Consider the following 14,863-nt stretch of genomic DNA (forward strand, 5'->3'; position numbering starts at 1 on the left):
TATCTTTGCTATATCATTAATTTTAATTCCAACCTGTACTTCAATATGCACATAACTATTTTCAAATACAAGGAAAACTTGAATTCAACAGCATCAGAGCTTTCAGTAAATCCTTCACAACTTCAGAAAAATCTCTATAAACATTGTGTAAAGTAGATACAGAATGTACAGAGAATGGTTTTCTATACAAAAGTGCATTTTAGCAATACAATTAGCAGAGAACCTGGAAAAAAAAAAACAAAACTCAATTTAAGCAATACCATATAACTCTAATCTATACCCTCATCTCTCCCCCCCAACAAAAAGAAAAAAAAAATCAACCTCTCACCTTCCCCTTGCTTTGGTTATTAACTATATTCAAGGCTTCCATATTAAAATTATTTTTTTTTTACACTGGAGAATTTATTTTTAAAGTTAGCCAGATGCGAGAGAATGCTAATATGATTCATCAGAGTTAACAGTCAAAATAGACAAACTTTGAATATTACATAGCTTTGCTCTTGATAGATTAATAAACTAATCTTTGCAATCCCTAAATGGACAACTGTTGACTTTTCTTGCCCAAGAATTACAAGATCAGTAAGCTTAAGAAAATTAAACCAATAAATCTAACAACATCTGCCATGAAAATCTGGCTTATATGAATGAACTTTAAAAGCTCCCAAAACAGTCAGGTTTATTAATATTTATAGACCAATGCATCAACTGATTTTGAAGTTGAAAGAGTGTTAGGAGAAAAGAAATGGCTTCAGGCCATTCAGCACAGATGAACAGTAAATATTACCATTTTTATCTTTCTGTATTGTATACCCACTCTGATGTAAAAGCATGTAAGTAAGTTCAAGCAGGTTGGTTGGTTTGTTTTCTCTCCAGAGAATGATCTTCACAGGTTTCAAACCACAATATGAGAACTAAAATTTGAGTCCAGGAAAGTCTTGCAAAGACTTTTCCTGCTCCTCCAAGTAAGCACCCCATACTGAGCACATTGTAACCATCTTTTTATCAGCTTCCCAGACTAAAAAAAATAGGTATTTTAACAAAACATGACATTAGATACACAGAAATCAGCCAAGTTTGTCAGGCAGCCTTTTTCGTCATATTTAAAATCATATTAGAAAATAATGTTCTCTCTTGTTTACAGTCCTATTGCAATCAGACTTTCAGTGCTCCTTCTAAGCCTTTTAAGCGAAAAAGTTACCATGGAAGCAAACTGTTATCATTACAGAGTGTAAATTGTTTATATGCACATTGCAGTGGGGACAGAGTTGCTACAGACACAGTTTCAGTACCATGAAGCCATGTAACTATGAGCTTTTTCCTGTGTGTCTCTGTGCTGCTTTTAAGCTTGACATTTTTCCTCTATTAATAAAAAGCAGGGATTTGATTTATTTTTGTTAAGAAAAAACACAATAAGGATGCATTATTTTAGCTGTCTGTTACTCTTCTTCATCAGAACCCAGTAGTTACACCTGTAGCCAAAAAGGCCAAAACCTACATCAGTAAGACCAGATTTTACTGACATTCCAACTGTTTGACTACTACCACAGGTATTTCACAGAAATTAATAGATCCAGATTGGAAAAGTCCTTTTAGGATCATCAACTCCAACCCTAAATCTCACACTGCCAAGCCCTCCACTAAACCATGTCTAAGTGCCACAGTAACGTGTCTTTTAAAACCACCATGGGTGGGGTCTTCCTGAGTAAACATTGAGCATGCTGCAGGGAAAAACATGAATCTGACAAGAAACCTCCCCCCACCACAAAAGGAGTGTGTCACTGGAACTACAGAGGATGAGAAAGCAAAAGGAAAAAAACCCCAAATGTGTAGAAGTATGTGAGAACTCCTGAGTCCCACAGTCACTTCAGGCCTGATTCTCTGAGATCAGGGAAAGACAATATTATATCTCTGAGTACTTGGCAAAGAACATTCAAGGTAAGCAAAATGTTATTCTGCACTCTTACCAGAAGATTCAGAGTTTTGTATTCTTTGTATTCTTATGAGCATCCTGGATCTATGAGATCACAGAGCTATAAATTATTAGCATGGAATCCCTGGAAATCCACTCTCTTCTATCATTTTAATTGTCACACAAATGACTGAAGTACCTGCTGGAGACAACAGAGCACAATCAGCTATTCTGGCACCCAGGACCTTTTAGTCCAATGTAACAGATGAGCAACTGGACCCATCTAATCACTTAGAATAATTTATACTTACATGCTCACACTATGATGGAAATACTATCCTCCCTTCACTTCATGATCTCTGGAAGCTAGTACACAGGTGACCAAAATGAACTGGACCTCATCAAAATGATGGGGTCTTCTCTCAACAAAACCCTGAGGCATTTTAAACTCTGAATAACTGCTGAAACAGAATAAAGTGACACACTTTCATGCTCCACCACACTGAGATATTGCACCTTTCTTACAATTCACTTCAGAGTTTCAATTCTCTACAGTACAAAGTGTGCATTTTTCTTCAGAAAAAAAAATCAATCACATTTCCAAGTTGCTGCAGAAAATAAAGGCTGTACTGAACTGTGACAATGTACACATGGTGAAGTATTTCACGATGAATTCATCAATTAACATGGAAGAGTTTAACAACCATACCCTGAAATTAGCCAAATAGATAGCAACTGAATTTTATCTTCCATACAAGATATTTAAAAGAAACTCCAGATTTAAGTCAATCTAAATTTTCAATAAAGTGTATACTGTTAAGAAGTTTTCAGTATTGATTATACAGGAGGGAGGCATCAATCAGCAACTGCACAGTGCAAGCAAATACTGACAGGTCACAGACACTTGTGGTTAGTGGACAGATAATTGGCCATATAGGATAGCTAATATGAGATTAAAATGACATTACCTGGCTTTTAGTCAGTCAATGGCCAAGCCTGGGGACCTGTTGTAGAGCAGCACTAAGTTCAAACATATTAGTTTGACTATGGACCTTATTTATTTCTTATCAAACCCTTTCAGAGGCCATTGTTTAGATAATTTACTGGTCAGTTTATTTTGAGGCTAAAAGGAATGCCAGTTCTGAAAGAAAGAATATTTCAGCTGTCAGGGCTAGTAAGAATGTGGAGGACATGGAACATTAATGTCAGTAATCCTAAAGCTGATCATGCTCTCTGCAGGATTGAGCTATATCCAGCAATTACAGACACCTGTGGCCACACTAAACTGTTAAACTCCTTAATTCAAGAGCAAAATTAAAGTAATGAAGCATCAACATAATAAAAATTTATTTCCTTAACTCAGAACTCAAAAATATTTTTATACACATTTAAATTTCAAATTAAAATTTAGAACTATCATTTTTATCTCAGCCGTGGGGGGAAGGAGTTCTATAAAAGTAGTTTCAAGATAAAGACTAAAATCAGCTTAAAATTTGTCAGAATTAAGAAAAAGTTCGAAATTACTATCACTTCCCTACCTGAAAGCCACAATTTTACCTGTCTTATCATGAGAAATTTCAAAAGCTGATAGACAACAAAAGGAGAATTCTCTCGGTGCAACGACCCACAGAGAAGACAACCTCATCTAAACATACAATTTTAAAAGTACAGCTGCATTAATTAAGTTTTCCTGTCAATAATATGAATCAAATATATTTAGATATGCTTCTGGGGAAGAAAACTACTGTGTGCCACTTGTTTGCACTTCTGTTTCCAGTAGTGTTTTTAACTACTTTAAGTAGTGTCCTTGACAACTTAATTGCAGATTAGTGTATTTTCGATGGATAAATGTGTTTTTATTGGAATCTTTTCACAGAAATACTAGGGATGTACTGGTGAACCATTAGTAACAATCCTAAGATACTGAGCAGCAAAATAACCTTCTGAAGACTAAGTCTGCAATTACTTTGAGGGCTTTTTTAAAATTTTAGTTGGTTCCTAAAAACTACATTATCAAACAGTATTTGTATGACAGATTCTATACACATTTGCATTAGATGTCCTGCTTCTTGTTTTCTGTGTAGTTTGAGTTAAATCACAACTTTTAGAAAAGTATCAACAGTACTTTGATTTTGTATAAACCAAGAGCAAGGCTGAAGAAAGCCCCATAGAGAAAAAGATTTTTCCTCATGCTAAACAATCTTCCTAATAATGGGAAAAGAAGACAGAAAAAGTCTTCAGAATAATTCAGAAAAAAGTATAATACTAACTCAAAGCTGGAAAAAAACTAAAAAGTCTGAAGCATAGTAATGAATGCTTTCTGTCATCCAAAAGCACCCCTAGATTTACGTGCAAGTAAGTTAGCATGTTAGCCAAGTTCAAATTCCTTTAAAACCACATCTATTCAGCAGCTTTTCAGAAGATAGGTATGTTTCTGAATTCTTTGTTGCAAAATTAGTCTCAAAAAGCTGAAGTTACTCAATACTTAGACCTTCTTAGCAAAATTACACTTGAGAAAAGATCAGGTTTGTATTGTTAATACTAATCAAAATTTGGTCAAGAAATATATGTAAACAATAAGGATAATACATTTAAGGCTTAGAAAGAACACTGATAAATTCACCCCTGTCACATTAAAACATCTACATCTCCTTCATGGTCCTCCTCAGTCACTTTTAAAGACAGCACTTCTTCGTTAAGAAACAATCCACTCAGTCTTTCCTTACGGGCTTGTCTTTGTTCTTTCAGCTGTCTCTTCCGTAAGGCCTTTTGCTGGAGTTTCCGTTGCTTGGAACGTTTCTGTCAAAATACAGAAGAGACAAAACATAAGATTTTGTTCCATAAATTAGGAAAAACACCTCTAAAGCTGTCAAATATAAATTAACTTCTAAAATAACATCTGCTCTGAAAAATAACAAATACGAATTCTCAGCGTGGTAAACATTGATCCAAAATCATACCTAATATTAAAATATCAAGACCATTGACCACAACTGAATTCTGAGGCACAACATTAACCAGTGACGTTGCATAGTCAAGTCTTTGATTGGAGGAGTCTTTATTGCTGGAGAAATGTTACAGTCTTACATTAACAAACCCAAGATGCTGAAGAGCAAGAAAGATCTGCTCCTCTCCTTCACACTTGAAATTTAAATTATGGGGACAGAAGGGGTGCCAAAGTTCTACTTTAAATGAAACATGCTTCATAGAGCCCCTTCTCACCAAGGAATCTCATGAGATATGCTCAAAAAGTAAAGAAGAGTCAAAAAACCTGATGAAGTTTCTAGTTAAGAAAAAAACAAAAACAATCACGGGTGTCTCTACTGTCCAGAAATTATGTCTAGATTAGGGTGATCATTCTGAAACCATTTTTTCCTTAAGTTAGATGCATAAGCCCTTATTCAAACCCACTCAACTTATCCTAAACAAAAAGAATTAGAACATCTACTACATACAAACAACAGGCTTTTGGTTAGAAGAGCACAAGTTTAAACTTCTTATGGTCATTGGCTTAGAGTGATAACTCAGTTACTCTGTTCCTTCAGGACAAACATCCCAGGGAAGATCCCATGAGCAAGCTTCAGCAATGAAGACAGCTTAATTAATACAGATATAGATGACTAGAAAGTTTACTTTTGAATCCCGGATTCTTTCTGCAGCACTTGTGGACAAATTGCTGTCGCTGTGCGCTCGACTCATGTTGGCACTGGAGTTTGAGGCGGAGTTGGCAACGCTGGAGCCACTGCTGCTGGCTGAGCTGACCATGCTGGCACTGCTGCTGCTGGCACTGGCCCCACTCACACCACTGGTACTTGCACAGCTGTAGCTGCTTCTTTTCCAGCTCTCCCTTGCAGACCGCTGGCGAGGTCCGTGTTCCTTGATATAGTTTCTCACCTTTAGAACAGAGGCAGAAAAATTACTATAGTTTGATAAATGCTGCACTGAGATACTCTTTTTCATGGGAAAAACACAATCTGCCTATTAATAATGATGCAGTTATTGGGTCAGTTCAGTCAGGCTTTTAAAACATTTTCTTGTGGCTGCATAAATCCCAAGCCATCTGAGTCACCCAGAGAACTTAACTATGTTAATATTTGTGAAATTTCACTATTGAAGGAAGAAAAATATGTAGCAAGGGCTGCAGGGCTCTTGTCTCTTCTGCCTGTCAGGTTTGTGACTATGTAACAATATGTTATTATTTCAACACCAAACAGGAATCGGTCAAGTTCAACTGAATTAAGTTGTTTACTTAATGTATCAAACCCCTTTATTTTACTAGGTATACTCAAACAAAAGTCTGTGTAAATAAAGAAGCACTTTTATACTTTAAGATGACACTTATAAAATGTTTGAAATATGAAACAGACCAAGCCCATAAAAGCAGTGAATGTTTTCCATTTTCAACTTCATCTTCATCATTATCAGTGCAACACTGAGGAGTTCAGCTTGTATGGATACTGCACCTCTCCCCAACAACACATCTCAATAACTCAGTGACTGAGAAAACAGTAGAATGTATCCACCCTATCAGCCAGGCACCCTTCTTTGTATCTTGGAACATCTTTAAAATGCATTATTCTCTATCCCTTTCTACATGAAATTTATGGTTTTCCCCAATGAATTCCAATCTTTTGGAGTTTTAAATGCTATTATACATTCAGTGAGCAAATGAAGAATATACAACCAGTCTTTTATATCAAGATTTAATACATACAAATATGCTTTTGAACTCTATTTTCTGTCACTGACAGTATAGTGTTCTAGTGTCTCTCTGCATCTAATGATTATGCATAAAAATTGATCACAAGTCCATAAGATTTTGCAATACAGAAGCAGATGTTTAAACCCTGAAGTCAAATGTACAAACCTTAACTCACCTGTTTCAGCTTTTCATCTGTGAGACAGTTCAATTCAATAATGAATTCACTATCTGTAGGTGAGATCTGAGCAGTAGGATCAATAATTTTAATAATATCAAGTTGCTCTCGAAGGCCCATCTCTGTACTGACTTTGCGACTCAAATATTCAATATATTCAACCTAGGACCCAAAGAAAGGCAGGTCATTTTGAAGTATTATTGATTCTAAATGAGAGACAGAAAAAAAGAAAAAAATGACAGAATAAAACATGCTCAAATATCATGGTTCTAGCCTTGAGTATCCTTAAAAACTTAGGGTGAAAACTTGAGTAGGCATTAAACTGCCTCCTGTAGATCCAAAGGACAAGGTTTCGTTTTAAGAATCAAATAGTACTGCACAGGTCTGCATTTACACCTACAGAAAACAGGATGGCTTTAAGTTGTGTCTTTTAATTGGAAGTTCTTCTGTACATTGCAGTTCCCACATAGGAAAAAAGTCACCTGTTCATCATTTGTCATTGCACTCCATGGAAGCTCGTCAAGATTCCTATGCTTGTTTTTCTTTTTGGGAAGCAGACAGGGAGAGCTTGGAATACTCGGTATAACATCAGAAAGCACATCACTCCCACTTGCAATGTCGCTGCCAGGCAACTTGTAACATGCAAAAGGAAGAATAAAGCTTTAGAATAGAGTAGGCAGACTGTAAATTATTCTAACACTATTAACAATTCAAAACATACCATCAAATTAGCAAAGCATTGATTATCTCTGTACTTTAACAAACTCTTTCTAATTACTCATAAACCTGCAACACTCCCTTGAATCTTCCTGCAAACAACAAGTGCAAACTCAATTCACACTATTCTGTATTTATCAATCCTTTTTAAAAATTTGTGTTCAAGAAAACAGCAGACTGAAGTTGCATTTCAACTATCTCCCTTCTCCATCAGTGGAAACTGTCCATTACAATCCAAACCTAAATCTAAACCTCCCATTTTGGAGCTTAAGTCTTGTTTAAGGAAGATAATTTTCAAGTAGGTCTGTAATTCCTATCAAACTCTGTAATTACACAAGAAAATTCAATTAAAATCACTGTTGTATGCCTGGAAGCAACTGAGAACTTTATGAGCTAGCTACATTTATACAACTGATATGTGATTTCTGAATGCACTTCCAGTAAAGTGGGATAGCTGGATTACTCGTGCTCAGATTCTGCCAGATAACACCATAAAGAGCTACAAAAAAGTCTTTCCAAAATCCTACAGATTCTACAAATCCAATGAAGTAAGTCTCTTGAGAAAAGTGTGTTTTAAAAAACAAAGAGTAATAAAAAAAGCTTGTTACTAATCAAACATACTGTCAGCTAGCTAAGGCATAGGAAATTACTTTGTTTCAAAGCAATTGCCAAGTTTATCAGGGAATTGAAATTTCACAATTCAATAAAGCTCTGAATCTTTGGGATCCAACCTGACCTGTTCCTACAGCCTGCATTATAAACACATACTTGTAACTTCAATGATATAACATCCATTGAGACCAGCAGCTGAACTTTACCAGTCAGAAATTCAAAGCTGATATCCATACACATCTCAAGTTCACTTGCATATTCTGGAACAGGATTTGAGCTTTCTTGAAAGCAGTTTTCTGTTCTTGTACTGTCCTCACAAGACTCTCTACATGCTCTGATTAAGCTTTATGACAAAAATTTAAAGTATTCCCCAATAAAATCTGAAGCCCTGTGTCATCTATTTCAAAGTTAAGTATACATTCATGGTTGATTTAAGTCTTTAATCCAAAAGTCAATTTAGGTCTATAATACATTAAAAATGCATAACACATTTGAAAAACTGCTGAACAGGGAAGACTATCACAAACTAGAAATACCCAATGAGGACTGCATCCAGCACAGACTTGGGAAAAAGATGTGATTCACTTTCCCATTCTCGTGAGACAAAATGAGCTCTGTACTCTTACTGGCATAGAAAACGATAGGATAGAACTAAGCTATGGCAAGAATTTACCTAGAAAGTATCAGTAGGACCAGATATCTATAACCAGATTAATTAGGAAGGCAGATCCTCATTACAAAGGGTTTAAGCTCATGACTACAAGAAACACACGCTGGTCTCTAAGAACAAACAACCTTGATACATAAACAACCTTCTTTGGAGAGCTGACCTTCAGTCTCCCCTCCTGATTAAGGAGGTTGGAATAAAATGAAACAAAACATTTTCTCTATTGTTCAAGATTCAGATATGTGCTCCTATGTTAAGTAGTTAAAAAGAAACAAGTGCTGAGGTCACTTGGTTTGTTCAGAAGAAGAGGAGACTGAGGGGAGACATCATAGCTGTCTACAGCTTCCTCAAGAGGGGAAGAGGAGTGGGAGGCAGCAATCTCTCCTCCCTGGTGACCAGTGACAGGACACAAGGGAACAGCAGGATGCCAGGTCAGGGGAAGTTAAAGGTAGGTATCAGGAAAAGGTTTTTCCCCCAGAGGTTGGTCGGGAAGTGGAACAGGCTCCCCAGGGCAGTGGTCACAGCACCAAGCCTGGCAGAGTTCAAGGAGTGTTTGGGCAACACTCTCAGACACAGGGTGTAATTCCTGGGCTTGTCCTGTGCAGGGCCAGGAGCTGGACTTGTGGGTCCCTTCCAACTCAGGATATTCTATTCTATCACTTTTCAACTACAGCTAAATCCAGCATGCAATAGTCTACACAAAAGTTTACATTTCCAGTGGAACCGGTTTACCTGCCACTCAAACTCGCTGTCTGACCAATCCCAGTATGTGCTGATAGAAGAGGAGACATCACTGCAGACACTGCCCTCAGGGAACAGATCAAAAGAGGTGAACTCCTGGTCATCCAGCAGAGAGTAACAATCATCCTGATCCCCCACGGACACGGATGAGAACAGCTCCTCGCTGCACTCCGAGCTGGCCACGCTCGTCCCACAAGACGTCAAGTTCCACCTGCAAAACAGGACAACACAATTAGAGAGCAGCAAACCTTGGCATCATGTGTCCAAAGAAATTCCTTCAAGCCTTGTTAAACTATCTCCACTTAGCTACTCAGTGATAATACACATTGATTTTATTGAAATAAGTTATAATTATGTAAATTGAAGTAGTCTATTTTTAAGCATTTTTAAAAGTACATCAACAACACCAAAAGGAACACAGTGTTACAAATATCAAGGCAAAAATCCAGCTATATAATTACACCTTTATTTTCATATATTACCAGTTTCTACCCCAAAACTATGACTCCTCTAGCATGGAAATTGACCCTTTTTTGCTGCTGGTTGGGTGTGGTGCTGGTGCTGATCTAAAAATAAAATTTTCCACGTATTGGGATATTTAAACTTCCATATAAACTGAATAAACAGAATTAAGTAATTAATCATTTTGACTTCAGGACAAATAGAAGTTAAGAAGAAATTTCAGGTTGATAGTTCCCCACAAAATTAAGGCTTAATAAGGAAACACATTATGGATCACAACTTGAATGTCAAAAACATTGGACATGCTATTGGAATGAGATAGTGTAGAATGGGGAAGTGACCTGTGTGAAAATAATACCATGCCAAATCTAAATACTTTTTCCACCCCATTACAAAGCTAGTTGAAGCTGTTGCTAAAGGAAAGCTATTGAGAGCTCAAATTTCACAGAACAGATTTTTTACTCTAATGAGAGTAAGCCAGAATGTAACAAGCTCGTGAAATCAGTCTCCATATCTGGAACTTATTTTACATATTGGAGAAAAGTAGGTCGAGACAAATATGAGTCAGCACAGCACTGCAATATGGCCAAAACAACTTCAAAAAGGGCTTCTAAAATGCACCACACAAACCCACACAATCAACTCCTGTTCCATCAGCCTGTGCACTTCAGCCTGGCTAACTAGAAAACACTCTTCTATCCAACTGAGCAATCCTATCACCAGAAAGGCTGGTCCTCAATCTCATTAAGCTGCACACCAGGCTGGCTAAATATGTTTGTGATGGATTCACTCCCACATCTACTTGGCGAGATGTGTATTTATCCAATGTTAAAGACATTTCCATAACTTTTCCTGTAGCAGAACGAGGAGTTCTTGCCCTGCCTCCCTTTCTGCATCCCCTATAGATGTGCAATGCCTTGCTTGTACAGACTCTTGTGGGCAAGGCAATCCATTGGTAATGAGCAGAACAAAACTGAGGTGACACAGCACTTAACATGAATACAGTTTCAGAATTCATGAAATAATAATGAAATTGGAGATAGAGTGGACAAAGTTCCCAGATATATCAAAACAAAGCATGAGGTAGAGGGGCTCTAGCACCAACAAACTACACAGATACTCCAGGTGCAGGCAGTCAGCCTCACCTTCTCATGGCTGGGGGGCTGCTGTGCTCCCTGGGCTGAAGTGGATTAACAACAAAGGGGAACTACATTAAAATTCCTCCTAAGTTCAAAAACAGAAAGCTTCATGTGAACACCACAGATTGAGCTGCACATCTGCAATGGCTTAATCAGTTCAAGACTGGGCACGTCCTTTTCCAGAGAAGTCAAACAACCCTTGAGATGCCTGGGTAACAAACCTGGGCTTGTAAAAGGTGCAAACCTGAGCAACACACTGGGGAAGGCAACACAGAGAAATGTACAAAATTAATGAAATGCAAATTTGGTGACTATCACACATTTATTTACAGATATTCTAAGAATATATCTTACTGCTCATGTCTTATGACTTAAGAGCTATATTATGAAAGTGTATCATGTTTGATCACGGCTCTTCATGCTGAATCATTTAAGAATATATAATTAAGAGTTTGCCCCTGTGACACTTTTAAAGTGCAGTTCCCATGACTTAATACAAATTCACTCTTCATAATTGTTTCATAGAAATAGTAATAACCCATAAAAGAATCTTGCAAGACAGGAACAGGAATGCTCGAGACATGTATGTTGGAGACTGAAATCTCACAGAGCATTCTCAAAGAAAGCTATTGCTATATTCAAGCTTAATACTATGTATTAACAGAATTAGGTTCTTAGGAAAGCAGGACTGTGATTTTGATTTTATGAACACAACTGGAATTCCTTTGCAGAGCTGTATTTGCACTTCTACAAATTACACGCAGGATAATTTACCCTTAATTAGTAGCATGAGGTGGAAATGTTTCTGCAGGAGTCAGTGCAGTCACCAAGCCACCCAACTCATTCTGAATCTCTAAAGGTGTGCCTGGTGACCATGCAAGGCCTTTAAGTCTTATGAACACACCATTCTGTAGCTGCCTACAGCTCTCAAAAATTCAAAACCTCGAAAGTTAAGAAACTCGGACTGAGGCTAGCAGCATCCTGATCCAAGTGGAAGGTCTCCCTTAGGCTCCCTTCCAACCGAAACCATTCTGCGATTCTATGAAAGAAAAATTAACAAGCCGACGCAGCTCACACAGTCAAGTGTAACGTGAGGAGCCGAAGGCAGCCGCGGGAAGGGCAGCGCACAGGACGCGGGAGCAGGGGAAGCAGGGGAAGGATGCGCGGCCCTGAGGGGCGGCCCCGGCCCGGCCCCGCCGCGACCCCCGCGCCGCCCGCCCCGGCCCCCGGCATGGCCCGGCCGCCCCGAGCCGCCCCGCGGACCTGTTGGAGTGGAAGCGGTGCAGAGGGTCGGTGCGGTGGCAGGAGGAGAGCTGGCAGCCGAAATCGCTGACGTCCAGGCAGCCCTCCTCGCTCAGGCTCAAGCTGCCGCCCCGCGGCGGGTGCTGGTGCGAGAGCAGCGGGCAGGGCTCCTCGGGAGTCAGGAACTTCTCGTACGGCTCCTCGGTCATGGCGGCGGGCGCGAGGGCGGCGGGCGCGCCTCAGGCGGCGGCGGGAGCGCCGCGGGCACACGGAGTCGGCGGCGCCGCCATCAGCGGCCGGTGCCGGACGCGCCGCGCTGCCGCGGCCGCTCCTTCCGGCGCCGCGCCCCGCAGCGCCCCCTGCCGCGGGGAGGGCGCGCGGCGGGCGGGCGGCGCGGCCATGGCGGCTGGCGCGGCGCAGGGGCTCGGCGAGGGCGGCGGCGGCGGCCGCGGGTTCCTGGGCCCGCGGGTCCCGGCCGAGGTGGAGGCCATGGCCCGGGGCGTGCAGGACGTGGGCAAGGAGATCTTCCGGCGGCTCCTCAAAGGTAGGGCCCGGGCGGGACGGCCGCGCTGCGCCCGCACAGGGACGCGGAGGGTTCCCGGGCAGAGCCCGCGGGCTGGAGCCGCGCTCCCCGAGGAAGCCGTGGATGCTCCCGGGAAGGCAAGGACGGCTCTTGGAGAGCTTCCAAAGGAGAGCCAGCAGTGTGGTGGGAGGCCATAGGGGGGAAGCGGACTGAGGTCACTCGGTCTGTTCGGCCTGGAGGGAACTGAAGGGAGAGCTCAAAGCTGGCTAAAGCTTCCTCAGGAGAGGCTGCGGAGAGACAGGCACTGGCGGCTTCGGGAGACCCGTGACAGGACACAGCATAACGCTGTGTCAGGGCACCTCGGCTTAGCTACCAGGAAAAGAGCCTTTCCCTGGCAGGTGCTGGGCACTGGAACAGGAAGGTGGTCCAGGACCAGTCTGACAGACTTCAAAGGGTGTTGGGACAATTCTGTCAGGCACATGGTGCGATTCTTGGGTATCCTGTGCAGGGCTGAGTTGGACTGAGTGACCCTTCCGCGTCAGAACATTTTGTGATTCTGTGACAGCTGGAGGGCTGCAGCTTCCTGGAGCACTTCCCATTGCTTTTCTCAACAGGAAGCTAGAGCTGTGCTTTAAATAAAATGAGGGGCTTGATTCATTGTATTCTACAATTCTGTGAAATCTGTCATAATGAGAAACAGAGTTCTGCAGCTGTGGATGACCCCCAATGTCAGCTGAGTGCTGTTAAAGTCATTCCTCTCTCATCCCTGTGTGTCAGAGCCAGCAGCCCAGTCATTGTCAGGTTGAGTGTGGCAGTCAGAGACCCGTGGGCACCTACAGAACATGCAGGAGACAATACAGCCACCCCAAGGTGCAGGTGCCCTATTGAGGTTGAGGCTGTAGGATTGATTTCGTTTTTGTCTGTGAGGCTTCTCCCTGTAGTGAGAATTTTCTCAAGGCACCTTTGACCATCAAAATCAAGAGTTACACAATGGAGTAAATTAGGGTATGTAAAATAATCATGGAATAATGGTAAAGTTGATTAGTGGAGCTAAAACACAGCTTGCTGGAGGGTAGCTGCTGCCCAGCATGGTGTGACCCTGGCATGTTCTCTCAGCTAACATCTTGTCAGGGATTTCCTTTTGGATTTGAAGGACTCAAAACATCTGGTAGCTGGTTTGTCTCTGTGTTTCTGCACAGTTAACAGAAACGAGCAATGTATTCAGGGGTTCCTTATAGTACTTGAAATAATAAAGCTGTGTATAGGCAGAGGCATTTGGGACAGAGGTAAGTACACATTGGACTATATTTGCTGTCTAGTGCAGGGACATAGAGACTGAAAAGCCTTTTCAGTGCCAGGAAGCCTGGCTGTATGGGTTTAATTTTGGTGTAAGTTATCACCTGCTTTCAGGTGTGCAATAAATGCTTCCTACCATAGCAGGGACAGACCTTCAAAACCAGCTGCCTGGAGCCAGGGCAGTGACCCCAGTGCAGATCCCCCTGCAGTGGGGGGCACAGCCTCCCTCCAGTTCTACAGAGCTGGCACAAATCTCCCATCACTGTCTGCTCTTGCTGGCCCGTGACTCACGGTTTGCAGGGCTGGAGTTTTTCCTCTGAAGGTTTTGTAATCTTTGAAGGTGTGATGGATTTCAACACTGTTTATCTACATTGCTCTTGTGCTTGCACCAGGTTCATTTTTCGAGGCTGTTGTTGTTACTCTATTGCTAAACAAACACTAATGCAGAAAATGAGGTGCAGTTTCATGTACCTGGTCAGTTCACGATGTAAAAACTGCATGTAACAGAGTCTGAAGGTTATCCAGCCAGCGTTATTGGAGGCTCTGCTACACTGTCTCAATGATTGATTTAATTTTTGTCTATGCAGCTTCTCCCTGTGGTGAGAGTTTTCTCAATGCACCTTCGACCATCAAAGTCAAGAGCTACATAGTTGAGTAAATTAAGGATCTTGCTTTGCT

The 14,863-nt window shown here is 41.0% G+C and overlaps 2 protein-coding genes across 3 annotated transcripts in view; one reads left to right on the forward strand and one right to left on the reverse strand.

Moving 5' to 3' along the window:
• On the reverse strand, positions 1-12,575 carry FAM199X (family with sequence similarity 199, X-linked). The gene is made up of 6 exons (XM_030272578.4): positions 12,388-12,575; positions 9,515-9,734; positions 7,269-7,418; positions 6,787-6,948; positions 5,543-5,803; positions 1-4,708 (listed from the first exon to the last, which is right to left on the reverse strand). Exons 1-6 carry the CDS (start codon positions 12,573-12,575, stop codon positions 4,538-4,540), a joined length of 1,152 nt encoding a protein of 383 aa, XP_030128438.1. The 3' UTR covers positions 1-4,537.
• COMMD5 (COMM domain containing 5) overlaps positions 12,574-14,863 on the forward strand; it is a 16,139-nt gene continuing 13,849 nt past the window's right edge. For both annotated transcript variants that reach the window (XM_072929113.1, XM_030272581.4), the window contains exon 1: positions 12,574-12,910. In XM_072929113.1, coding sequence (XP_072785214.1) covers positions 12,574-12,910 — 337 coding nt within the window. The remainder of the gene's footprint in view (positions 12,911-14,863) is intronic.

The sequence above is a fragment of the Taeniopygia guttata genome, chromosome 4A (assembly GCF_048771995.1).
Source record: "Taeniopygia guttata chromosome 4A, bTaeGut7.mat, whole genome shotgun sequence".
In the NCBI taxonomy this organism is placed as follows: domain Eukaryota; kingdom Metazoa; phylum Chordata; class Aves; order Passeriformes; family Estrildidae; genus Taeniopygia; species Taeniopygia guttata.